Source organism: Brugia malayi (assembly GCF_000002995.4).
Source record: "Brugia malayi strain FR3 genome assembly, contig: Bm_v4_ChrX_scaffold_001, whole genome shotgun sequence".
NCBI classification, from domain to species: Eukaryota; Metazoa; Nematoda; class Chromadorea; order Rhabditida; family Onchocercidae; genus Brugia; species Brugia malayi.
Window position 1 is genome coordinate 7,037,261 of NW_025062479.1, and position 26,189 is coordinate 7,063,449.

Sequence of the window (26,189 nt, forward strand, 5' to 3'; positions counted from 1 at the left end):
TTATACTTTAATTGCATCATAAGGATAAAATTCAAGTTTGAAAACGATTCTCTCTGTAACGATCACATCTTCCCATGTTTTGAAGGTTGCTCTGAAAATTTTACTTATATTCAGGAATCGTTAATTCGTAAAAAATAATAGCTACTAAGTCGATTCACTTTATAGGTGATATGGAAGAACGCTTATCACTGATTTCATTGGCATGTGAAAGTAACTTCTTTCTATATTGAAAAAAAAATATTGATATTTATTAACGAGATATAATAATAAAGGTAAATTGATTGCATTAGATAATATATCTCTTACCTACGAAAGGAAAAAAATTTCAACAAATGTAATATAGACATAAAATGCGGTAGTCTTAATGTATTCCTTTATTCCTTTAAAAACAGGAAAAGTTGAAGTATAATGGTACCAAGCATTTATACATTGTTTGTGGATAGTTACCCATAAGAAAACAAGAAGTGGTTCTTGTAAAAAGGAATGATGGAAGTAATAGTAACCTATATTCAACATCATAAATTTCAAGATCAGTGAACAGATTGAAGTTTAATTCGTAGGTCAACAACCTCATCTTATTGTGCAGCTCCACACAACATAATATTAGTGCTCAATTCACTGTGCAACAACCCACATTCGACTTCCTTCGATACAATGATATTATTGCTATTCTCGTTACCTATTCTTATGATAAGCTATGTTGAAGCCATCGGTGAAAATCCGGTAAGTCGATTTACAGTTTTTCAAAATTAAATGAGTTGAGAATTTGCCGAATAATTCTTGGAAATATATATTTTTTAACCACTTTTGAAGTGGTCATTTGAAGATCTGTCCCTTTTGGAAAACTGTCATTGAGTCACCACTAGCAAAATAGTTCAAAATATATAACAATTTGTTGACATATTTAAATGGAATAGATTACTGTTCATAACTTAAGTTTTTCATACTTCATACCATCAGTGATAACTAATTATTATCTATTTTTCTTTTAAAATCAACACTTTATTAATGCACTTAAATTTTTGTCTATTTTTTACATTCTGATAACAAACTATCAAGATCACTGCATTGTTAACCTGTAAAAGCAAACTTGGCTAGATATCAAAGGAAGTGAAGACCTTTCATCCTTACACTACCAATTCTGAAATAAATTAAGCTCTTTAGATGGATATTAATGCCTTAGCTGGCATCATTGGTGGTATCAGCAATATGATGCAAAATAATGTTGAAACTATTGATGTGCCATCTTCACAAATTATGGGTCGATGGTATCAGGTTGTCATCTTTATATTTGCATCAAAAAAGTAATGTCTCTATGTTTCTTTTTGATGTCATGCCTTTCCAGTTACAACAATTTGATTTCAAAAGTCAAGAATAATTAATTAATTAATTAGATTTCGTGTGTGTGTGTGTGTTTGTGCGTGTATACGTACGCATGTTTGTGTGTATGTGTATATGTGTGTATGAAAAAATTCTTGCGGAAATATTGTTATGCTATTGTAATTGTTCATTAACTGTATTAACTATCATTAACAATATTAAACATTGACGTATTATTTTGAATTCAAAACCGCTTTAAATTTCCTGTGTAATGTAGCAATTGTCTTATTCGTTTAGTTTTCAGGGATATCTATATTACAGGTGTACAAAGCAGCGATAAGTTTCGATGTGCACAGAACGGACATGTTTTGTCCAGTTGCATATTGTGAGTTTTTGGATTTATTAATTTAATGGCGATATGATAACAGACATCTCTACAACATTCTGTTTTCCAGCACTTCGATCTTAGCCATATGCAGTATAGTGAAACTTTTTAAATAAGACTCTTGCGTTTTGCTATACTTTAAATAAGTTTTTCAATTAATTAATTTCAGTTATTTTTCCAATCAAATATAAGATAGAGTTTTGTGCTCACTCAGTGCTATTTGTTATTTAGATTTAGCAGTTGAATAATATTTAAACTTGCAGTCAAGCCGAATTCGGTAATGGGTGAGGACGGGTTTTCGATCGAAGAAGCTTATCGAGTAATAACAAAAAATGGTCCAATTGAGACATACAAAAGAGATCTGAATAAAGTTGGTGCTGGGCAGTACTGGATGTATACTGAGGAATATTTTTATCCTCGACAATGTGAATAACGTTTATATCTAAATTAAAATTAAAAAGCTTCATATAATATTACACAATCAGACATCGATATTCCATTATTGAAATAATGTTATTAAAGCTTGCTGAGAATTTCAGTTAATATAATTAGCGTCGGGCCAAATTATACGAATACATCAGTTGTAGAAGAAAAGGAAAAAGTGTATCAATATATGGTTATAACTGATGCAAACAGGCTATCGTTAGGTGTATATGCTCGCCATCCAATGATGTTTTACCAAGTAACCTGATTACTTATTCATTCTTGCTTTATCATTTTGTATAAATTGAATCTTTAAATCTGGATGAAATAATCTTGTAATTCCAGAAATATAACGAAGAAGTCGTGAAATTTCTTGAGAATGCTGGATTCGGTGGGAAAGTTTTTTGGAATTCCCCGAGACCTATTTATCAAGGTGCCGATTGTGAGTGGCCATCGGAGAAAGAAGTGTTTGCACGACGGTACGTCTCAGCGATTAAAATGATACATTTTTAAAGAATAACTATTTGCAAACTCTTAATTACAATTCTGAAATTCACTTAAATATAACCAGGAATTTTATTGCATTTGTTTATCAGTGAGCTAACAAAAAAGAAACGTCAATTTCTTATCTGATGTTTAAATCTCTATCTCATGAAATAATTGGTAAAAAGCAATGCAGGTCAAACTTTTATCGTTTTTCGAATCCACAGTATTATTTAATTTATGACTTATGAACTATTCCTTTCTACTTGAGTGATTCAGGAAATAAAAAAAGTTGCAGGCCAAAAGCAACCAAGAGCTCTTTTTTTACATTTTCATTCCTTCCTGACTCTCTACTGTTCCACCTAATCCTCTGGTACATTCACAAAAATTCCGCAACATAGATTTTACTAGTACAAATTTGAAGTCGATGCTTTTCAAAATAGAGTTCAGTAAGTAACGGTCTAGAAAGATGCCCATTTCCACTAGCAGCTTGCTAATACAGTTTTAGTGTAAGGCATACTTAAGCACTTTAATTTCGGTGATGGATTTTTATGTTTAATGTATTGTTTACTTTACTGAAACGGAGAAACTATTCATCTAAAAACAATAACTATTTTGTGATATTATTAATAAATTAAAATAATAAAATATACCACAAACACAATAAGTCTTAGTTTAAAATGAATTTTATTTCTTTAACCTATTTTTAATATTTTTAAAAAATACATGCAAATAATTTTATCCATAAAATTACTTCCAATTTATGAAATTGCAGCTAGTTTTTAGCAGGATCATTTCCACTGTTACGAAATTTGCGCCAAAAAAGTACAGTTTTTTTTTTGAAAATTAAGTTCAAGGGTCAATTGTTTTATAGGGTCTTGAAAAATCAGAAAACAGCAAAAAACACCGAGTTGGAAACAGTGACTAAATCCGGATTATTCGATTCCTCGCTTGGAGCAGATGGCCGTAGCCCAATAAGGGAAGCACTTCAGAATCCGCAACTGGCACTACAGAAACTAGTGCAAGGGCACTGACCCTATTAGTGTTGACATACACATACATACATACACACACACGCCCACACACATATAAATTGCTATCACAGCTGAACCATTAAGCAAGCATTCTTGCGCCGTTCACCTCTGGCATATTTCGGCCTTTGGCGTATCTTTCTAGCTGTTTGGCACGTCTATTAGATCGACCCACATGCTGTCGGTCTTTTTATGTGTGGGTGTGTCCGTTAGTCCGTTCGTCTGTTTGTCTGTCTTCTGTATTTCTCTGTTATGTGGATTACGACTGAACTTATAATGGCAATGTATTATCCGTGTTCAATAAAGGTGTCACCGAGGGGCAATGGCCTAATGCGCTAGTTTGAAGTGATGCACAAATATGCGGCAACTACAGCTACCATCCAGCGTTTCCTTCTTTCCATTTATTTTCCGATTGGGGGTCACTTGCTGGGTCCCTTCATTCTTCCGGCATTTCGATTTTGTTTCCTCTCTGGGTCACTTACCACTTTTAGATCAAAAAATTTCAAAAAGATTTGCGACGATGTAGTTCTCAGTAATAGCTTACGCTGTCTTTCTTAGTTTCCAACATATCGTCAGGATCAGCTCTAATTTAGTGAACACAACTACTTTCACAAAGAATTCCAGACATCAAACATTTCCTTTAATCAAGGGTTAAACTGCTTGCGATTAACTTATTATATCCATTTGTGCAGCTTTAGGAAGCGGTATAATATTGTTGGTGTTTCGAATTGTTCTGTCTGATCAAATTGAAATAGTCGTTTCTTTTGAATTCGAATATATAAACGGCAGTCATATCAGTTCCTAAAATTAAAAATTTTGAGAATCGATATGAGAAATTTTGTACAGTTTAGATTGATGGGACAGATGACACACCTTTAGAGTTGATGGATTTACAGAAAGCATCATCAGTAAATACATGGGAAGTAATATGAAAGTGACACTTTTCTTATTAATTTTGACGATCCATGTGATGCCACTGACTGCTGCCCAGCTCGATGTATTTGCTCTACCGCAAGCTCCGCGTTATGCAGCAAAACCAACTGTACCACCCGAATATAAGAAATATTTCGAGTTAGAAGATCATGCACGTGGCCTTGTCGAAAGTGTTATTGGTCCAAGACCGGGTGGCTTTTTCCCACCAAAAAGTTATGAAATAGGTCGTCCAGCACGAGACAACTCAGAGAATAACAACGCTCCATTGAATGAAGTTGAACGTTCCCTGGAACAGTTTCTCAGTGCACCATCAGGATTTTCCCAACAACTACCACCCGGTTTCAATCAAGGCTTCTCGGTTGCTAACAGTGGTAACCCTATTGCATCATTTTCAAATGTCCGCAAACACTCAGTACGTCAAAATTTCATATTTTTTTTTCCACATTCAATTCATAATACTTTCATGGTTTCATATGTTAGCTTCTGTAGAATTTAGTTACCTTAGATTTCCGATTTTTTCACATTATGTTCAAATGATGCAGCTGACGCAATCGCAGGTAATGCAACTGAAAGGGATAATAGAGGATGAAATTGAGGGATCAGGTGATAATGCGCATTCATCTATTCGTGGTATACCCAACGTTTTTCCTGATTTAACCAGACCACCGGTTGAGCTAATGCGTCCTCCTTTACGACAGATAACTACAGAACAGGTACTAATGCAGTTGTGCTTATGACAATATATTTTTTTTTTATTCTAAAAGCAAAATTAACTAGGAAAAAGAAACAGATGAGAGTAAGCTAAATGTTGATGTGTAAAAAATGAGTTAAATTAGAAAAGAACAAAACGAATTTGAAATCAGATAACTCAATAAATGATGATTGCATTAGATGGCAGCAATACCAAAGATTGATTCACAACCCGAGGTTCCTGATGGAGGTTTTGGACCTAACGAGATTGAAATCCGTCGTGCTTCACTCTCTAACAAAGAGAGTAATGATGAAGGCATCGAAAATGAAGAAGTTTGTACAGAAATTATTTGTTCTAGTCGTTTGGAAATTTTTTGCAAAAATTCAGGCCTCAAAATTATTGAAAGTTTGAATTTATTTCTACTGATAGAATTTTTCAACTTACAAGCCTTGTTTAAGTATGGTGCATTAACGGACGATTCTTCATCATCGGGTGGCCTAATTGGTACAATAATTAGTTTAATCGGTTTGAACAGCAAAAAAAGTAAGCTTGAACCTGACACACGAAGTTTAACGAAAGCGGTTGGTAATTTGATTGGGGGTGAGAATAGCCCAATTCCAGCCAAAAACGTGATCGCCGATGTTCTCTACAAAGCACTCACTAGTGGAACAATTCAAGTGATTATTTTTGATTCTGTGATTTTTGATTGAAAATACCATGTGTCAGAAACTTGAAATTGTTGGTAATTTGTTCTAAGCCTTAACATTTGAAATAATAAGTCTGGGTTAGCTAAATTCGGTATCATTAAAAAACATTTTTGCATTAATTTTATACAAGCATATTTCGAATTTGTAGTCAACAACTACGCAAGAAGGAATCAAAAATTTCAGATCGTCTCAAGTTTTGAAAGATAACAATATGGCAGTGCTTACTTTTTAAATGCAATTGATTGGAATTATTTCTCATCAATGCTTTGAGACAATTTATTCATGGATTTACTTTGTGCATGAAAAATTCTAGGCAAATGGAAGTAATGAAAATCCTGATGCTAAGTCACTGACGCTTACCTCTGCACAGCAGGCTGTGATCGGTGAAAATTTGGAAATGATTCAAAATCTAATAACTCAACCATCGTCTCCACTTTGTAATCCAAAACCAGTTCCTATTGAAGAATTTGATGTTGATGCATTCATGGGCCAGTGGTATCAGGTTAGTTAGAATTGAAGTTTTGACAGGGACTGGACCTACTTTAGCTTGAATTAGTAGCTGTTTTGAACAAGTTTGAGACGAAAAAGAAAACTCATCTTTGTTCAAACATGTGCAAATTCTTTTTAATTGAGTTATTTAAAGCTGAACTCAAACTTTGAAAAATTTTTTGACATTTTCAGGTCATGTATAGTCCACCATTGGCAACAGCACCGTGCAGTATGGTTGCTTATAAGAAGTTAGCAGATGTGAACGATGGCGGGGTTGGTACTATATTTGAAGTGTTTGAATATACAACCGATGGTACACCATACGTTAAACCACGTATCAGTTCTGGCTATGCTATTGTTAAACAAGCTGGAGAATTAATTTATCGTACAACTAGTTATCAAGATGATGTCAGCGGTAAGTATTTACATTTAAAAGGAACATTGTAATCATGGAAATAGCTCCTTTGAAAATTCATTTCTGACAAATCAAACAACTCAATTTCTTTTATTGCATGAAAATTTTAGTTCATATAATTCACGCGGGTCCGTTAAATGAAGCCGGACAATACAGCTTCACAATACTTTCAACGAATTGCAATTATCCATTGTACGTATTTGCACGCGATCCTGTCGTTTACAAGCAGGTTACTATTTTATATTTAAATTGTTGCTAAATGATATCTTTAAAAGTGTATGCTGCTGTAGAATACTAGTAGTCAAACAAAGTAGAACATGATTTCACAGATGTTCAAATTAAAATTGTTTTTTTTTTTTTTTTTTCTTTTTTTTTTTTTTTTGCAGTGAATTAATTGATGAGTGAACTTCTGTGAATGTGTTGCATGTCAAAAAAAAAAAAAAAAAAATGATAATTAAAAAGCTAGATCAAAATAAACTGCAACATTTCTGGTTTTGAATAAGGTCATGTAGTGAAGTTTTGTCATCGTTTTATAAATTCATTAAATAGGACTATTCTCATTTTTAGAATTCCGGAACTTTAATCATTTTTCTATTATTATAGCGTTATGAAACGACTGTAAATCAAATCCTTGAACAGAAAGGATTAATTAATGGATTTTCCCGCTTGTTGAACATTGTTGCACCCGTAGATAATTCGGTGTGCACATTTCCACCGAGTCTGTTCAACGTTCATGCATAATACCTTTTCAACACTGTAATCTTAAATGGCATAGTGTATCAGGAAATTTGTTAATGAATCCTGCTGCAATAAATTACCTAATTTCGTTTTCGTTATTTCTTCAGTTCTCTTTTGCTTAATGGTGGAGTTTAGCACACCTCAAAACTACTAGTTGAGAGTGCTACTGGTTTTGTAGTTAAAATCAAAAGTAACAATGAAGGTTTTTTAGTTAAAATCAAAAGTAACAATGCTTGTCATATTCGATCTCTTTCTAATTAAGTTAAATTTAAAATTCATATTGCGCTTCACACTGATTACATTAATAATCTTTTTTTTTTTTTTTTTGAAACTACAGCTCTTTTTTTTTGTTTTACACTGCTGTACCTACGATGACAGATAGCATTTCCAAAATTATTAATGTAATCTATTAAATTCAAATTTTCTGCCGGGTATTTATTTTCTGTCATCAGTAATTCTTTCCAAACACCTGATTTCCTTTGTTTACACCGAAAATACAAATGAATAGTATATAGGCCAGCTCAAATTATATTTTCCGTTTTATTTCCTCAAATTGTTGGCTTTGTAACAAAAAATTTTTATTTTATAGCAAAAAATGCCATTTTCCTAAGGTTTCGAAAAATTTTTCCTGATCGTTGTTAGATTTACCAGGCCGAAAATATGTGCATTAATACTGTACATAGTGCTTCGAACTGAAAGTTCGGCATACATCTCCACACTTTATTTTATGCTGTAATACACTTATTCAACAAAGGTGGTGCAAAAGATGTGCAAATTCTGGATTTTGCGTATAAATCTATGTTTTACATTGCGCTGATTGTTATATTCACTCTAGTTTAAGAATAATAAATAATTGGGACAAGTTTTCTGAACACAACATTAATTCTTCAAATAATACAAATAAAGTTTAGCCATTTTTATGATCATGGTAATTGTTATACAACTCTAAACAATGACTTTGTGAGTCATCAAAATGGAGTGATGAGAGGTGATAACTGAATTTCCATGTCAGTGAGTTTGGAAAACTTTTAAATTCAGATGAAAATTGTAGAGAAGAAATGTTTGTCATCCGTTGTTCTGGATTGAAAGTCTTTGAAAGGAAAGTGATTTTTCATTGTTTGTTATCTTTTTTTTACAATTCCATACTTGAAGGAGAAGCGTTCATCTCTATGCTGCATTCTTTCTTGCATCAGACTACTAATTTTCTTGCAATCAATTGTGAAAAAAGCGCTTCAGGACCAAGTTCAACTCATTTTTTTCCTCGTTTTCAAGAAATCACGCGTTTACTGAAGTCACAGTATAAGTTGAGAGTGGTCAAATATTCTATTTCCGTTCAATTTCGTTCAATGAAGGCAGAAAACTGACATTAATTAGTCATGAAACAGCAAATGTGTAGAGCGGGAAGTAATATATGGGTCATTTGTAATTCAAATTCTATTTATCAAAGTATTGAAAAAGATATGTAAAACATATACATCTCTTATTAAAAGTTATCCAAGAAAAAAATTTTTCAGGTCACCGTGATGAGTATGAAAAGTGACAGTACTTTCGGGCTAAATAAAGTGTTGAATGGTGGAACTGGTAAATCCTTGAAAATGATGAAATGATAGAAAAAAAAAGAGCACTGAAATATGTGGATACCGAGCTCTTAAAATGACAGGAATAGGCAAGAAGAGGGGAAAAGGGACATAGACCCCAAAACAACCCTCTTTTGGAGGGCGTGATAGTGTCAATGTAGAAAGAGGAAGAGACAGACTGCTGATGATTATGTACCAATGACCTAGTTCAAAACATTTCAAACATTGATGATCCAAATGACTGCTTCTTCTTTAGGTCGTTCCTCTAAAGTCGATACTATTTTTATTTTAATCTTTAGCTTCATTTTCTGGATTAGCTTACCTTTATCCCAGTCACAGCTCATCCACAATGATTTCCAACAACAAGTTCCTTCAGTTAATACTGCAGACTCATTCTTGCTAAGACCATCCTTGAAATTTTTTCGAGATAGCAAACAAAATAATTCTACATCACAGCCATTTGGCAAAAATATTGTACTTACCAAACAGGTTTGTTCGTTAAATTTAATAGTGGTGTAGTGATAATACTGCTTGTCAAAACAGACTTCATATTTTTAGTTGATATAATTAAGTATCGGTTAATTAAATCATTTTGCAGTTAAAATGCAACAGCATAAGCCACATAAAATTTTTTGGAGAGGAAAGTCAGGAAGTTCCAGCCAACACTACCAACATCTCATTTAATTATTTCATACTGCTTAGATCTAAATACTCATCTCAAAACTCTACGACTACTTCATCCAATTTTCATGTGATATACTTTTGCATACTTTTGCAACTGGTAGTGCAAAGATAATGTCAAGATTGAGAAATTACAAGAAAATTATAAAGTTAAATCTTAAAAAATTGACATCATACCAGTTCCATAAATTGTATTTTATAGGATAAAATTGCACTAGCAAAAATAAGCGAAATAGCGGACAGCATTTTGAATCAGTTAGGACTGTCATCTGATTTCAATGGTCGAAGATACAAGCCACTGGTGGCACCTAGCTCCTTTCAAAACGATGACATAAATTCGGTAATAGCTGAAGCAAATCAGAACCGTATCGATTTGCAAGGTATTGCTAGTGGACAAATTCCTGGTTTGGCTCCAATACCAGTTCCAGCTTTTCCTGGACCGCAAGATGTGCCAGCTATACCAGGCGTGAACACTATTCCTGGTCTTAGCAATTTCAACTATCTGGTCTGTTTCCTTTTTTCAATTCAAATTTCAGAATAATATGAACTAAATTTTTAAGAATTTTTTTTTCCTAATTTCAAAAATAATTTATAATTGAACTGAATGCTCATACTAACTTTTTTCATGGTGCCTTTGGCTATATGCTGAGAGAGTTGTAGTTGTATTGAAAGTGTTATTTTATAAGTGTTAATATTAGAGAATATTTTCCATCTTCACTTGGAAGGCAACCATATTGTATTTAGATAAGCCAGTTATTTCCACAAATGATCCCACCTACAAATACCCTTTTGGGTTCATCGATCAGCCGATTAGTACCAAAAGGCTACGCTAAAAATTTGGCAAAAGATGTCTTTCGAGCTGTTCATCCAGCTGCTGAGAATGTCGATGTCGCCCGCATGACGGGTCGTTGGTTCCAAGTATGCGTTTTCCACTTTTGATCAGTTAGACAGTTTTCGTTAGCAGCATTTTCATCTAATTCAAATTTTAGGTAATCAACAGTCCCCATGTTATCCGTGAAGCATGCACAGTGTCGCACTGTATGTTCTGTTTGTTTTAGTTGTCAACAAACAACTTTTATTCCTATCGATAAGAATATTACAATAGCCTTGGTTATCGAGATTTTGCTTTCTTTACTTTCCTAAAATAAATTTCATAACATGATATGAAATTCTTCTAGTATCAGTTAAACTAAAAAAATAGTCTACCAATTCATTCGTACAGAAAAAAAAAAAAGAAAAATACGAAACTACATCGAGAAAAATCAGTCTAAATAGTTTCAAAATTCTATTAAAACTCAAAATTAATCTTTTATAGTTGGTGCGCTAACGAACAATACATATAGCGCGACCTTTACAATCCTGAAGTTTTATCGTGAAGGGAATGCCAATGGCCCACCACGTTTCTCACTTGGTTACGGATTCAAATCAGGTGATACTGGGCAGTTCGTCCTGCACAATAGCAATTCGCCGGATTCGGAACCATGTAATCAATTGATCAGTTTATGTAGTAAGAAAAATGTGCACCTACACAATAGTATTGTTATATGCAAGGCTGTAGTGCTTCCTTAAATTCAGAATGTTTGGACATTGAAGGTCAACTGATTTAGGTCAGAACAAGATGTGGTTTCAAATCCAATATTCAAGCCTGACTTTTTCATTATCTGATGAATTATTCGAGCTTGTTTCATTGTTCACATTTTTAAATGAAACTTGAACTCCGTATCATGGATCTAGTAACAATCCAATTTGTTTTCAAGACATTTTCAAAAGTTTTAATTACAGAAAATTTCAAAAGAAAATCGTAGAAATTCGAGTTCTCCTTTTAAACTTTATGTATTTTCATATTATAAACAACATGTCAAGAGCACCATTATATTTCTTGGATCAAAATCCAGTAAAAGTTTTCACACTGCAGTTTGGGTGATAAAAAAGGGACCATTAAACGAATACAACCAGTATGATTATGTGATTGTATCGAACTGGGTCCGATTTCCTGTATTTGTGATTGCTAGAGACCCAGAAAGATTTCGCAGCGAACACATGCAGAATGTATTGCAATTTTTGGAAGATAATAGTAAGTCATTTGCTTTGAATGAACATTGTTGATCAATTATAGGGATTTGACAAACTTCAGAAATGATGAAAACACATCAATTTCTGAAATGAGTAAATTATGGCTTTGAAACGACGGATAAACAATTAAGGAACAGACAATTGAGTTGGTCATATAGTTACTGAAAATTTGATGATCTATAAAAGTTGTATCACTTCTGGTCTATGTTTTCTAGGTTCAGATTTCATCAAATTAAAATTAAGGAACAAAATACTTTCCAGATTATATAAACGTGATGACAAAAGCTTTCAACATGATCTCTCCCGTGGATTACAGCCAGTGTCAGTACACGCCAACATTTTCTGGAGCAGGGCGTTAGCTACTACTTTTTTCATTGTCACTGGTTGCAGTAATTTATTTCTGTCCTAACTTTTTATAGTTGTTTCATTGACCAATTGAGGTATGACTGCATGAAATGCTGCGGAAATTATTATGAATAGTAAATTATACGACAAGCACTTTCTATTGTACAAATAATTTTTGTCTCTCATCATTAAGAAATCTATTGGGAAGATGAACAGCGTTATGAAATGATATTGACGTGTAAACTTCTAAAAAAAACAGAGTAAAACAGAAATGGCAAAATTCAATAGATTAATAGAAACACTGGATATTCGACTGGTCAGATCAGTTGGTAATTTCATCTGAAAGGGTTTTAAATACTGCTAAAACTTTATTTGACATTTGTCAATTGAACGGTACTGTAATGATTTTATTTGAAATGAAATGTACTGTATATAAGCACCAATTCGAAACAAAAAAAAACTGATGCTATCAAAAATAACACTTTCGGTGTGATTGAAATAAAATTATAGTTCTTCATAACTAATTTTTTTTTAGAAAAAAAAAAAAAAAAAAAAAGAATGGTTTCCTAATTTCAGCTAATTTTCTATCTGCAACAATTCACGTTATCTTTCTCTCACTTTATATTTCCTGGTCTTAGTTTTTTTGTTTTATTCATTTTTGCCAAACTACAAGATTTTATATATTTATTTAAGCAGTTTAGCTCCCTCCGGTTTCATATAATACACCTAAAAGCGTGAATGATGATGTATACTATAGGTGGCAAGAATGTGCCCGATATATTCGTTAATCTGTCTTTTAAACAGTTCACATACCACAAGTTGCTTTCTGTTAGATTACTACATCTATTGTCATAAAATACGGTCTGATTCAGGTAGACTGTAGAGCCGAATAGGGAATGCTTTGCAGAGAAGGCAATGTTGAGTCTTTTATTAAGATAAAAGATGTCACTGAACGAGGCTATTGAACAGTATTAAAAAATTTAAGGAAGTAAATCTGTAGGGGCGCAGAAAGCGCACTATGTTTGGAGCGGTGCTCGCCAGTTAACCTATTACCTCCTTTAATCTGTTCATAGAATAGGAACTGTATGATTACTGTAAGTAAACAGCTGTTCCTAATCAGCTGCTCATAGTAGTGAATTACAATTCTCAGACATTGCAAGTAAATTTGGTTTAGAACAAAGAAGGTTGGTTGAAGCAAAGAATAGTCAAATCTGAGTTTGGCTTTTAGGCTGGAAGATCTTGATAATAAGTAATGCACATATTCTTTGTTAGCAAACTGTGAAACTCCAGACAATGCAGATGATTATTGCATAACGAATTTGATGATTGAAACATAAAAATACGACGATAATCTTTAATCTTATGGATTCAGTACAAATTCATTTCGACATATATTATATTCGGTTTTTCCGCTATGGAATTGTACAAGTTGTCAAAGCAAGAAGAAGCAAAAAATGAAGCAGAGGAAAGCAATATTTTTGTATTCATGAAAAACTTGCATAATGTTTTCCATGAAGAGACATTCTTTGAAACATTACATTACTTGGCTGGTGACTTTTTCTTTCAGTTCACTTTCATCTCTCACTGTTCCACATTTCTGAAAGCTTGTTAATTGCATCTGTGGATTTTGATATTTTATCTAAGTAGACTGTTTCCTTAAAATCTGAAAAGCAATTAGGAAATCAATATAAGCAAACCAGTCAGAATTAATATTGTTTTATTATAATTTTGAATTTTGGAATTTCCTTCCTTTCCACTACAACGTATCAAGGTCAATTTGAGTTAATCCACTGATCCGTTTCTGAAGTTTATAACTCCAAATATGTTCAAAACACATCCGGAAGTAAAAAAATCCTCAAAATTTTAAGAAAACATCTTTTTAGTTCTTCAATCAGTAATTGAAAGTGAATTTGTGTTCCATAATTCTTAAAGGATTGATGTATTGAGGCAAGGACGGGATACAATCTATGAATTATTGTTATAAAGTCCTTACAATATTTATTTCTTACAACTCATATTTAAAAAATGCCGTTATGAAGCAATAAACATGAAATGTACAGCTAACGCGATAATTTTATTGCCTTTAGGAAGTGTTAGCTTGAAATATCTGTTTCGGAAACACTAGAAGTAAAAGAGAGGAAACAAATGCCACTTCTGCTTCAATATACTAAAGGATTTGTTGCCAAAATAATTTAAGTCAGTGAAGTAAGCATTAAAAAAGTCCACAATTTATGGACTTTTTTAAATGAAACAATGAAACTTTTAGCTGGAAGCTGATAAATATACTGATTATGTTTATTTTATGTTTTCCATGAGTAATGAAAATGTGGATTAAAAAAAGAAAATTTATATTCCTTATATTGCTGGAATTTTAATAGATGCTGCAGAATAAGCCGAATAAACATACAAAAAACTCATGATTTCTCAGTTATTAGATCGATTCTTCTGTATAAATGATTTAACTTTTTGTTTAGGCTACCTTGATGCCTACTATGCATTCGTAGCTTTCACTGAAATGTTATTTACAAAATATACTGATTTATCCGGTTGCGCTATTCGAAAGCATGGAGTGATGTGATGATGTCAGCGGGGCGAAATAGAACTTATATTGGTCAGTGTATAGCATTAAATTTGTCCAGTGACAAAAATCCCAGTCCTTACACAATAATTCTACCAAAAAAAAATAGCAAAGTTTTTACGGTGTTCAAGTCATTTTTAAATCAATCTTTGGCACCAACCACTTTTTTGACAAATGTCAATATCAAATTTTTGTACTTTTTACAACATTGCTTTTGCTAATGTACTACAGCAGAATTACCAAATGAATGTTGGACAACAGCAAATTCGAGCAGCCTGTCACGTTATTTGCTTTTTAAGACATAAACACATGAGTTCACAAACAATCTTAAAACAGCAATAACTCTCTTACTAGAATAATTGGAAATTGGGCCACACATACTTGTATATCATTATGTTCCAAGAAGCTATGCAATATTCTACTGTTAATTGATAGTCATAAAATATAATAAGGATAAATGCCTAACGAAGAAAAAATTAGATCTGAGTGAGCGCTGAAGAAACACTGGTAATTTTAAATGGATTAATGTCTAACTTGGAAGTAATGATGATGTTTTGTTAAGTTTTGTACACAGCAAACAATATAACGTAACTAAACTTTTGAACGACTGTTTATAATCTGAAATTTCTTTCACACCTCCTAACAAGCAGCAGATAGTCATCGTAAAAAAACTGAAGTGAGACTCTATGACTGAGTGAAAAATTTATTTCTACTCTTTTTAGACAACGAATCAACAAAGAAACAAAAGAAACAAGCAAGATCATTTGCTGCATTAGAAACTGCATTGAAAACTAATAATGGACACTGTCGAAAAACTTTTAGCAGTGCTGATAACTAATTTGTCATATTTCCGGTAAAAGTGGAGTGCGTGCAAGATTCATAGCTTTGATTTCATAATAGCTAAGAATCTAGGATTAAATGACTGTCGGTTAAAAAGTAGTTAAAGTGTTAAAATTCAAGTGTCTTTTTCTTGTTCCCTTTTCATTCAAGTGCGTATGTTATTGCTATTTTTGTGTTTTGCAACTAGCAATTCTAATCCTTAGTAAATTCCCAGTCCTCGAATAAGTATCAATCCTTTTAATTATGTCATTTTATGCCATTTAGATCACTTCTCGAGTGCTCAACCCCTTCTCGATTGTTTAGTAACTACAGCTTTGTTTATTGAGTAATTACAACGGAACGTTCTGATTACTTAATCTAAAGAAAATGATGACCTTCAGTTGTTGGTTTCTCGATATGTAGCTAATTTAGTATAAGTTTAGTCAGTTAATAAAATTCTATATTGGAATTTGTCAGTAATGAGTGGATATTGTTAATCTAAAGTATAATATATTACAATTCACACATCAACGGAATGAGTGGTAATAAAATGAAGCTTACGAAGGTAGGAGAATATGTGCAATAAAAACAAATGCAATGACTGGTATCTTTCGCATCGTAACTTAATTTCAAGTTGATAGCCATAACTTAATTTCAAGCTTCGTTGCTAAATTATTCTTTACTGTCTGCTAACTGATAGATCCCAGGTACGAGATTGTTCCAACTCCTCCTAAACAGACTCGTCCCAGTTTTTTTTTTAATCCTGATGAAATGTTTTGTGCAGAGAAATCTTTGACTGCTGCAAAGAAACGGTTTGTTGTGTTCATCCACGTCACTTATGTATATATTATATATATACTAGTACTCAGGTTATCCTTACGAGATTACTTTTCGGTATATTTGCTTATTTTGTTTGGTAAAAGTTCGTTTTTGTCCTTTTTTCTACTTCTTTTGTTTAGTTTCAATTATATCGACTTTCATTTGATTTTTCTGAGTGTGAGAATTAGCTAGAGGTCTTAACGTTGAATATTATAGTGTTGGTTTTGCGTCTTTGTTTTGGGAGAGCTTAGCCGACATCTTGAATGATACCAGTGTATATTTGATATGTATATTTGAACTTAATCACTTACTGGTTTATGAACTCACTGGAAGCCCCTTAGGCTGATACTGTTTCAGCATACATATAACTCATATAATTCGTCACATCGCAGTACATATAGAAAATGTCAGATTTCTGAGGAATTCGCTTTCTTAAGCACATTTCACTACATAATGGACGAGTCACGCCTCCCATTTTCTCATCGACATTGACTTTTCGCAACGAAATAAGCAAAATTACTACATCTAGGCAGTCTGACAATGCAAATTGAAAATATATAATAATTTATGCAAGGAATATTGCTATACAGAGTTTGCTGGTAAAGATGGAAAACTGCCATTTATCAGCTGTATTACCACAAAAAGTTTTTAAATAAAACAGCAACACTGGTGACCTAAACACATGTAATGCCTTAGATATCGCATTCCAAAAAGTCACTTTAATCATCATTATTCTTAACCATATCGAAAATTTCATATTTTATTCGATTCTCAAGCAGGCATGCAAAAGATATCGTGCATAGAGCGGACTTTCTGGACACCACCATCCAAAACACACACACGATTGTATCCTTCCAGCACGCATAACTTTGATATCTGCACAAACAACTCATTAGTTTTATTTAAATCTTGTGACGAGTTTTTGCAGTGATACCAACAGTAGTTGTTGAATAATAGATCCGTTAGTAAAAGAAATGCTTGGATGATTTAAAACATGATATGTCAACCATTAAAGATATATGCTGTAAACTTTAGTTTTTTTTTTTTTTTTTTTTTTGCATTACATATATTTTGAAAGACTGGTAATACAACCAAATTATAAAAATACATGTGCAACCTTTTTAGCTCTCTGTAAATGTTCATTATCAACGATAACGACGACATGTTCTGCCGACTGAGCATTTATTAACGCTGTTTTAATGGTATCCAACGTATCCTCCTCACCAAAGGGAGGCAAATTCACACTGCCCACAATGGCACCACGAGAATACCTGAAAGTTCCAGAATATATTAATGTATATCTGATGTAAATATTAGGACCACAAACATACTGATGATTCGGAAAATTATAAGGAAAAATATATCAAAAACTTACTCATATTGCGGACGGACATCGACAACAAGTAGTGAGGAATGTTCAGTGAGACGAATGAGATCGGTAATTGATATCCGTGGACAACAAAATTCGTTCAGTTCAGCTACAGTATAATGCGTCATTGCATACTCCTCTCGTACATGCTTAGATGCAAACTGTCTGAAGGTGCATGATGCTGGTACAGCATTGTAGTAATTCAGTGAATATTGCACCAAACGTTCCATATTTAGATCTGGTAACGAAAATGGATGAAAATTAAAGGTACAGCAATTACTGTAATAACTTTGGATGAAACAAACCTGGAAGATCTGAAAAAAGTAAAATTGCATCATTAAAATGTTTGGTAATAAGTCCAGCTCGTAACTGCTCCATTATTGCAAGTCCAACAAATAATGGGAAAGACGAATCCGATAATAATAAAACGTCCCAGACCTAATTTAAATAAAGCAAAATTAGTCTATCATTATATAAAGTTTTTATTAGACTCATAACTACCAATGTTAGATTTATTCACATACAAAATTCATTTAACTTGAGGTCCATTACAGTCTATTATGGAAAACACTGCATATAGAATTCAGGATTATTGCAAATGTAATTAAAAGATCATTACATAGAACAACTTGTGCAAGGGTAATATATGGGCGAAACAGGTGAGGAACCATGGAATAGCAAATAACTCAGGACGGAAATCCATTGCGGAAAGATGTGTGTATAAAGCAGCATCCATGAATGCCAAAAGATGAAAAAAAACTGCCAGATATTCTACAAATAAACTCGATCACAATTATAAAAAATTCAGTTTTATTAATGAAAAATATTCATTCAAACCTTGTACGACAGATGAGTTGTCTCGCAGAAAAAAGTCATGCAAATATAGGCTGATGAACGATTCCAGACAGGAATATGCTCTAGCTGAAAGTCGCATAACATTATTTGGTCAAAATAAGACGCAGAAATTCCAAACAAAACCAGTCAATACCGTACTGTTGTTAACAAGTAAGTATCTCCACTATCAAATCCAATTTGTAAATCAAAGCTGATACCCAAACAAGTGAAGTTGAGAACAAGAAATGGTGCCGCTAGAGAATCCAAACCTTGCCAATAAACATAATTTTCATGTAAAAGAAGCCATGTCTTCAAAAGACGTTTCAGCTTGCGATGCGCAATAGATGATGCCATCAAGTCATCATACTGAAAAAGTTGTTATCTTTTAAGAGACGCCATACTAATTAATAAACAGATGATGCCAAGAGCAGTGTAAGAAGATGTGAAAGATTAGGCGGAGAAATTGCGTCCACAGTTACAAAGGATTACAATTAAAAGAAATAAATGATAAACTACAAAGCCATGTGACAGTTCTTGAAACTATAATAGAAAAAATTTTGTTGTTCACATATGGGGTACATAAACCATATTGTTTACAAATGCATGAAAATTTTCCTAGAAAATTAATTAAATTACATACAGTGAATGGATAGTACAAACAAGTCTTCCTTTTTTTTTGAAAAAAGTCTTGCAGTGAAAATGCCTTTGCGTAACTGTCGCATGAAAATATAACCTGGTGACACCGAGGAATATCGACCAATAACTGGCGGTCAGAAGAATGGGGAGAAAACGTATCAATAGCTATGAAACGTTTCTCAACATCCCAATATATATTCAGCAGTGCACTCCATAGATAAGCTCTATAAAGAGGAGGAATGTCATGACAACATTCACAAAATAGAAGTGATTTTTTGAAGGGAAAGCTTGAAAGCAAACGACGAAGAATAAGCATCCGTCGACCCTGAAATGTGAAATCTGTGATATGATGAAAATTTTTCCAAAAAAAAAAAAAAAAAATGCTAATTAAAAATTAAATAATGGAGAGAATGTAGACCTGGTATTCAATGTCTTTTTCTTTCACCATTAGCGATAAATCATAGATCTCTCGCGTTTTTTCTTCCATTTCAAATGAAATGAGAAATTTGCTTTCGTTAAGAAACTTCATCCGCTAAAATATTAATTCTGCATACAGCAACGAAGAAAATCAAATCCTTAGTGATGAAAACATCATGATCATTCTCTCAAGTTCTTCTGTGAGACTTACGTTGCGAAAATTGTTTGACGGAAGGATAAAAATATCAGGAGTGAACTCATACTTCCTTATATGAGTATTACCATACATGAAGCAATCTCCATTAACTAAACTGAAAAGAGTGAAAAACATGAATGTAATAATAAAGATATGTCATTTGTAAATTAAAAAGGCAAAACGAACTATGGTAAAGCGATAACAGGTGGATTTGCTTTAATAATATCATGGTTAATAAGAATAGTTTCAATGCTACTTCCACATAATTTCCATAAAAAAAAGGCTTCGTGAACTGGTAAATTTCGAGTTATTTCTGTTTCTTCTCCTTCCAAGGACTCTGAAAAATTTTTTTTTTAGAAATTGTATTTTATAGTAAGAATACGAGCAGTAATATGAGCATACATGAGTTTATAGTGAGAATAAGAGCGTACAATGATGTGAATAATGCATAAATGAACATACCCCTCATATGTTCAACACTTTCCCTCAGACTGTCTTCATCGCTTTCACTACCATAAAAGCTATAATCCTTGTTTACGTTTGAGTAGCTGTTATTTTCACTGCTGATTATCTGTGAAGTTTTGTTAAGCTAATGTTTGCAATTTCATGTCAGCAATAAATTTATAAATAATTGAATGCATGTTAGCAGTACTTACAGAAAGTAACGCCTTGGCAGTAGGTCGTTGTGACGGAAGAACACATAGGGCTTTCTCAAGTATTATCATAATTGTGATATTTGACGTAATATGAATATTTGGTTTCTTCTGTTGAATTTTAGCTAACAATAACGAGAAAATGGAGCCATTCCGTTCTTTATCTTTAAAATTTTAAAACACTAGAAATACTTAAATCACTCCAGCTGAAAAACCCATCGACTGTTAGAACTTTCAACTTGTAAAAGTTGTATTCGTTTAGAACCTAATTCAACTTGAGCGTATTTTTTTGCATGAAAAAAAAAAAAAAAAAAAAAAAGATGACAAATTATACAAACAGCTCGACAATCTCATATATTTATATGACTTAATAACTGCCCAAGTTAGGTGACCGTAGTACCAACCAATCCATAAAATACTTAAGGCTGATTCACCGTTATTGTGCTAAATTTTGAAAAAAATAAAGAAATAGAAGTTTGGGTAAGTGATTTCTACAAAAAAAAAAATGTAATAGAAATGGAAAACTAAATTTTTAATAAAGACGAATATGTATGTATGAATTACAAAAAATACTTCTGATTAAAACACTCAGTGTAGAATAAAACTGTTTTGGAGACCAAATTTCGGACAGAAGACACCCCTGAAAATAATTTATTTTAGAAGTGAGGAATATATCATCGCATATGACATTCAGTCCATAAAATATGAAAGAATATGAAACTTCTTTAGATGTCGAAAACAGAAATTACGGAAGATGGATTCCATGTAGATTCAGATTTATAAAACAAAGAAACTGACATACGATTGAAAGCTCAAGTACAGCAATTCCAAATGACCAGATATCTCCAGCTCGACAAATGAAATCGTTTTTGATTTCGGCTTGCAAGAAACGTTCTGGAGGAAGGTACCAAGAAGAATATGTGTAATACTCTAAATCTCTTCTACTACCACTGATACAGTGCAAACCATACTGAGCTAGTCGAACTAAATTCTGCAACATAACAATAATGTTGTCATAAAGTTGAATAAGATGTTACAACATGTTACCTGAGATGAAAGGAGGACTGAATTTAAGCTGAAGCATCCAAAAGTGATATATCGAGAATGCAAATACGTGAAAGCTGACAAGACCGGTTGCAATAACGATATGATTCGCGCTACTTCCAACCTAAAACTTTTGAATCTGATTATATTTCTGCTAAAATATTTATGAAACACTGAAAATTTAAAAAATGTTTCGTATCAATAACGCCACCAGCTAAAAAAAAAAAATGAAAATCACAAAAAATATGATACTTCTACTTCATTAGGACAATTTAATTAAATTAAATAAAAGCAGTATTACGTTGATAATTACTAGAGCTAAGTTTCTACATCCATTCCCTAACATTCCACTCTTAAGTAAACTTCTATTCTTCCACAAAACAACCTTCTGACTGCTGATGAAAAAGAATCCATGGATATCTAACTGACGACTCAAACTTAATATTAAACGTGGAATTCCATGTGAAACAAACTGCTGAATTGCACATGGAACTGTTCAATATTAAACGCAAATTTTAGCTTGGAATTCAATTAAAAGAATTCTGAATGAAAATCTAGAAGCTGGTTTAGTGGAATAGAATCTTGAACTCAGTGGAAAAGAGTTGCAAGAAGAAAACATATTACTAATCCACAACTTTTGTGCATATGTACCGGTCAGTCAGTATACATCAATACATCAGTGCGGTGCAATATTACGAACAATAAAGTGACTCATACTGTAAGCCCAGATACTAAGTGACAGATAATCAATGACATTCTAAAAATGAACGGATAATAAAATAGCTTACTTTTTACACTCTTTCAATTCTTCAACGGCTGATCGTGAATAATGCTCCGAAATCACGAAACCTGCATTCCAAACTAAAATCATTAAATTCAGATTTATGAAAAATGCAAAGATACTATTTTTGTAATTCCTTCGTCAGTACAAAAAAGCTGACATATCATTACAACAATAACAACTATTTAAAAGTCATGAAATATAGCTTCAAAACAGCAAGTTTTGAAAAATGTTATAGTACTGATGCCTCAGATGCATCATGAATCCAGTTGTTCGGATTCCATTCAGACTTTCTAACAATGTATCTCCTGTCAGCCGCTAAAAACATTTTAAGTTCAACTACTATAACCTCAAAAGTTGAATTCAATTTGTACCCTTCACATTTCAAAGTAATGGAAATGAGAACTAAGAGCAGGTGAAAGTTGAAACAAAAAAGTTTAGTAAGAGAGGCATCACTTGCTCAAATGCGAAACATACGAACTGTTGATCGAACAAACTCGACGTATTTGCAGAGATGGGGATGATTCAACGACGTAAGTTTTGAAAATTCTCCCAGCATATGCGCAGCTGATGACGACGAAAAACCGCTTGTTATTGTAAGATGGCAAGATGAATCATCTCCAATTACAGCTGTAGCACCGAACTCGGCTGACCCCAAAAGGCGTACATTTGTTCCCATCGTCATCAGGAATGGCTGAAGGGAAATGAGGACTTGAACAAATTCAGTGTGATGTCGGACATATATACAAAATTATCCAATCCGAGAAAACTGATGAAAACGATTTGAAAGGATCCCCGTAAGAAACCAATTTAAATAAACGTTTACATAAGTAGAAGCATAAATGCACATTCATCCAAAGGCTAACTTTTTTCTGAATGTGGAAACTTCTAAAAAAAGAAAGAAGCAAATGTCCCTTGCATGACGACAATAGTGCCTCTGAAAACCAGTTAATGTACAAACAAAATTCAAAAACATGAGTGCAGTCAGAGTTCTTTCTTGAAAAAGTTATATCTTTTAAATAATTCTACTCACTTCAGACCAAACTTCATCATTATTCTCATAAAAATTTACTGCGCTAATATCAGCACTAAAAGTGCCACGTAACAAGGTCGGAATATTCCTTGTCAATTACATCAAAAAATAGTTCATATTTTGTTCCTTTTACGTACACATATTTTCACAGAATGAAATAGAATTATTTCGTGTGAAGGAAGCGACTGAATGATAATGTTTTCAAATAGTAGATGCATAAGATTGCCCGAATTACTATGTTTTGTGATTTACTCTTACCTGGAAAGTTTATTCCAATTCCTTAATGCTATAGACAAGCAAGACTTTCTCTAAAACTTCATCATAAAAGACAGATATCACTTCATCATAGGATAGATGATTCACTATCGAGAATGTTCGTTACCTGTGCACAGTGTTATTTATCTAAGATATAAACACGATATTAAGCGAAGGACTGGCAAGTAAATCACACTTCCAAGTTGGAAAAGTCTGAAGCAGTTATATGGACTGTCGGTAAGAAAGATGAAACATGCATTTACGATATTATTTTAGCACTGTTATCCAAGTAGCAGTTAATTGTTAACACTGTAAAGATGTCACATTTTATAGGTAACTGTTACGAAATACACCTTCTCATATTTTGTAACACAGTAGTTTTGAAATGAGGATTTGGACAACCAGAATCCCAAATTGTTCCATGATTTTACCATTTAATTCGAGTTAAAGATCTGTTTTCTGAACAAATGCTTAAGATAATACCAGGCTACGAAATTCAACGATAAGTAAATCTGACTAATTCTTGAGATTTCGAATGAATTCTTATGCCCTTGAGAGTATTAAGTAGTTCCTCTCCAAGCTAAATTTTTACGGGAGCAGCGGTAGTTTGAGAGAACAATGTATTCCAGACAACGCGATGTACTCAAGGATACAAAGCAACAATCTTTATTTCAGGTCAGGTTATGCTTTTGCGTAGCACTGAATGGAATGTAAAATGTAGGAAGGGCTCATCTAAATATAACAGTTACGATGAGGATGGAAGACGAACATAGACAACAGTGGATGTGGTAATAGGGGAGAGGGTTCGTTGCGCTCTGGTAATGGATCTTTTGAAGGAGCGGAATTGCAAATTGGCTGTTTAAATTTGCTATGTGGTTGGTGGTCTTTATGTGGTCTGGGTGCTTGCTCATTTTGTCGTATGGTGAGGAGACCTAAGCGGAAATTTAATTCACGTGTCATTATTTTGTTTCTATGAAGTGAAGTTCATTCTTTTCTGGAAAATATGGAAAGAAGCGGATTGTTCATTGAATTTAAAAAACTCGGGTTCCGGGTGTCTTTCAGTTAATTCACGTTAACTCAACAAAATTCCTCTATATTCAGTTCAGTTAATGAGAGATGTGATTATATGTTAGGTATAAACGTTATGATATGAACAAATCGCTGTATCTACACTACGCCGAAAACGCCGAATTATCAGAGTTATTGCTAGTGGTAACGTTATATATATTTATTATTTGCACTGACTAATGCATAGTCTTTGTGAACAGATAAATATTGCAACAGATAGCATAAGTTTAAATGAGAAATTTAGCACATAGTCATCTTTTCCCAAATAAATTGAAGCTACGTTTTTCTTCTGATGAGCTCAGTCATCCATATCTTACCACCATTTGCTGTAAGCGTATTATATGACATATGGCTTTGCGTTTCCTGAGCACTTTCAATACGTCAGTTGTCAGATTATTTTTATTTCAACCACTACTTAAGCTGTCGGTAGTATCCATCAAGCACGTAAAAAATCTGGATCATCGCTCATGATTTTGGAGTAGTGTAATTGATTATTTAAATGTGTTTCAGTATCTTGTAAGTTTTGGTTTTCAGGGGGATTGCCTATATCTTTTTTTGACATGTGTCGCTGAGAAATGATATTTAAGTTTCCATTAATGGGAAAACCAATTTCGTTTTAAATTCAAGAAAACTGCTAAGTTGAACTATAGGAACATGGGTGCAGCGTATATGTTAAAAAGGACTGGAGTTCTGATGCTGGAAAAGGCTAAGTTTCTGAAATGAAATTTCGACTCACTGAGTTACGAGGATTTCACAGATATGTCTTCAAATTTTGAAACAAAAAAAAAAATTGATTTTCGTTAGTCAATTGTTGCTACGATATGTTTCAGAAATTATTTCAACGTTTAATGGGGAGGTACCAAACTGTTTCACTGTAATAACGAAGCTGCCGCATACAACTTTGAGTTGCTATTAACAATTTTGTAAATAGGCTATTCGTAGTAAAGGAAATTATGTGATGAAAAGGTAATTCTGGCTGGTCAGCTAATTATGAAACCCTAATTTTGAATTGCTGTTCCATTTCTCGTGTTCTGATATTAGGATAGGTTAGTTAAAAGTTAACTTTTTATACTTTCTTGAAAGGTGACGTCGTGTCGTAGACTTTCCCTTTGTTCCAGAATCATAGCCATTGTATCAAATCTTCTACTGTTGATCTGACGTCAATCGGTTTTTTGTTTAGCTGAACGTAAAACACATGAGAGAATTATTAAATTAGTGAAAAAAAAAAACTCCCACAATATCAGTATTTTGAATGAAAGGCAGTATAATGGGAAGTTGATCTGAATACAGCTTTTGTGAAATCTGAAACTAATGAATCGATTCAGCGCAGGTTCTTGTATAACATGATGATTTGAAACTTTGGCGGTGTAAGAAGTATGATAATTTATTTGCACTG

At 33.0% G+C, this 26,189-nt stretch overlaps 4 protein-coding genes across 6 annotated transcripts; 3 read left to right on the plus strand and 1 right to left on the minus strand.

Moving 5' to 3' along the window:
• Nucleotides 1-654: 654 nt before the first annotated feature.
• On the plus strand, nucleotides 655-3,645 carry Bma-lpr-6 (Uncharacterized protein; the record flags this gene model as incomplete). The annotated part of the gene is made up of 7 exons (XM_001899041.2): nucleotides 655-723; nucleotides 1,165-1,275; nucleotides 1,642-1,705; nucleotides 1,969-2,130; nucleotides 2,245-2,387; nucleotides 2,474-2,607; nucleotides 3,486-3,645. The coding sequence occupies 7 exons, from the start codon at nucleotides 655-657 to the stop codon at nucleotides 3,643-3,645; spliced, it is 843 nt and encodes a 280-aa protein (XP_001899076.2).
• Nucleotides 3,646-4,558: 913 nt separating this feature from the next.
• On the plus strand, nucleotides 4,559-7,618 carry Bma-lpr-5 (Uncharacterized protein; the record flags this gene model as incomplete). Its single annotated transcript, XM_043073941.1, has 8 exons — nucleotides 4,559-4,987; nucleotides 5,133-5,288; nucleotides 5,467-5,598; nucleotides 5,725-5,943; nucleotides 6,287-6,475; nucleotides 6,655-6,877; nucleotides 6,988-7,106; nucleotides 7,481-7,618. The coding sequence occupies 8 exons, from the start codon at nucleotides 4,559-4,561 to the stop codon at nucleotides 7,616-7,618; spliced, it is 1,605 nt and encodes a 534-aa protein (XP_042929875.1).
• A 1,802-nt stretch (nucleotides 7,619-9,420) lies between these two features.
• Bma-lpr-4 (Uncharacterized protein) lies at nucleotides 9,421-12,305 on the plus strand (the record flags this gene model as incomplete). The annotated part of the gene is made up of 7 exons (XM_001899039.2): nucleotides 9,421-9,681; nucleotides 10,076-10,378; nucleotides 10,618-10,791; nucleotides 10,863-10,911; nucleotides 11,189-11,356; nucleotides 11,789-11,947; nucleotides 12,208-12,305. The coding sequence occupies 7 exons, from the start codon at nucleotides 9,421-9,423 to the stop codon at nucleotides 12,303-12,305; spliced, it is 1,212 nt and encodes a 403-aa protein (XP_001899074.2).
• A 4,973-nt stretch (nucleotides 12,306-17,278) lies between these two features.
• Nucleotides 17,279-23,116, minus strand: Bma-tbck-1 (Uncharacterized protein; the record flags this gene model as incomplete). 3 transcript variants are annotated; one of them, XM_043073943.1, is made up of 18 exons in its annotated part: nucleotides 17,279-17,383; nucleotides 17,625-17,778; nucleotides 17,883-18,114; nucleotides 18,182-18,314; nucleotides 18,496-18,647; nucleotides 18,714-18,797; nucleotides 18,929-19,076; nucleotides 19,444-19,671; nucleotides 19,765-19,878; nucleotides 19,975-20,074; nucleotides 20,146-20,296; nucleotides 20,422-20,530; nucleotides 20,616-20,776; nucleotides 21,186-21,252; nucleotides 21,415-21,603; nucleotides 21,660-21,780; nucleotides 22,445-22,517; nucleotides 22,915-23,116. In XM_043073943.1, the coding sequence occupies 18 exons, from the start codon at nucleotides 23,114-23,116 to the stop codon at nucleotides 17,279-17,281; spliced, it is 2,523 nt and encodes an 840-aa protein (XP_042929877.1). The 3 variants fall into 3 exon arrangements, with proteins under 3 accessions (XP_042929877.1, XP_042929876.1, XP_001899073.2); XM_043073942.1 differs by lacking the exon at nucleotides 19,765-19,878; XM_001899038.2 differs by lacking the exons at nucleotides 18,182-18,314; nucleotides 18,496-18,647; nucleotides 18,714-18,797; ... (10 more) ...; nucleotides 22,445-22,517; nucleotides 22,915-23,116 and having other exon boundaries at nucleotides 17,883-18,106.
• Between the last annotated feature and the right edge of the window lie 3,073 nt (nucleotides 23,117-26,189).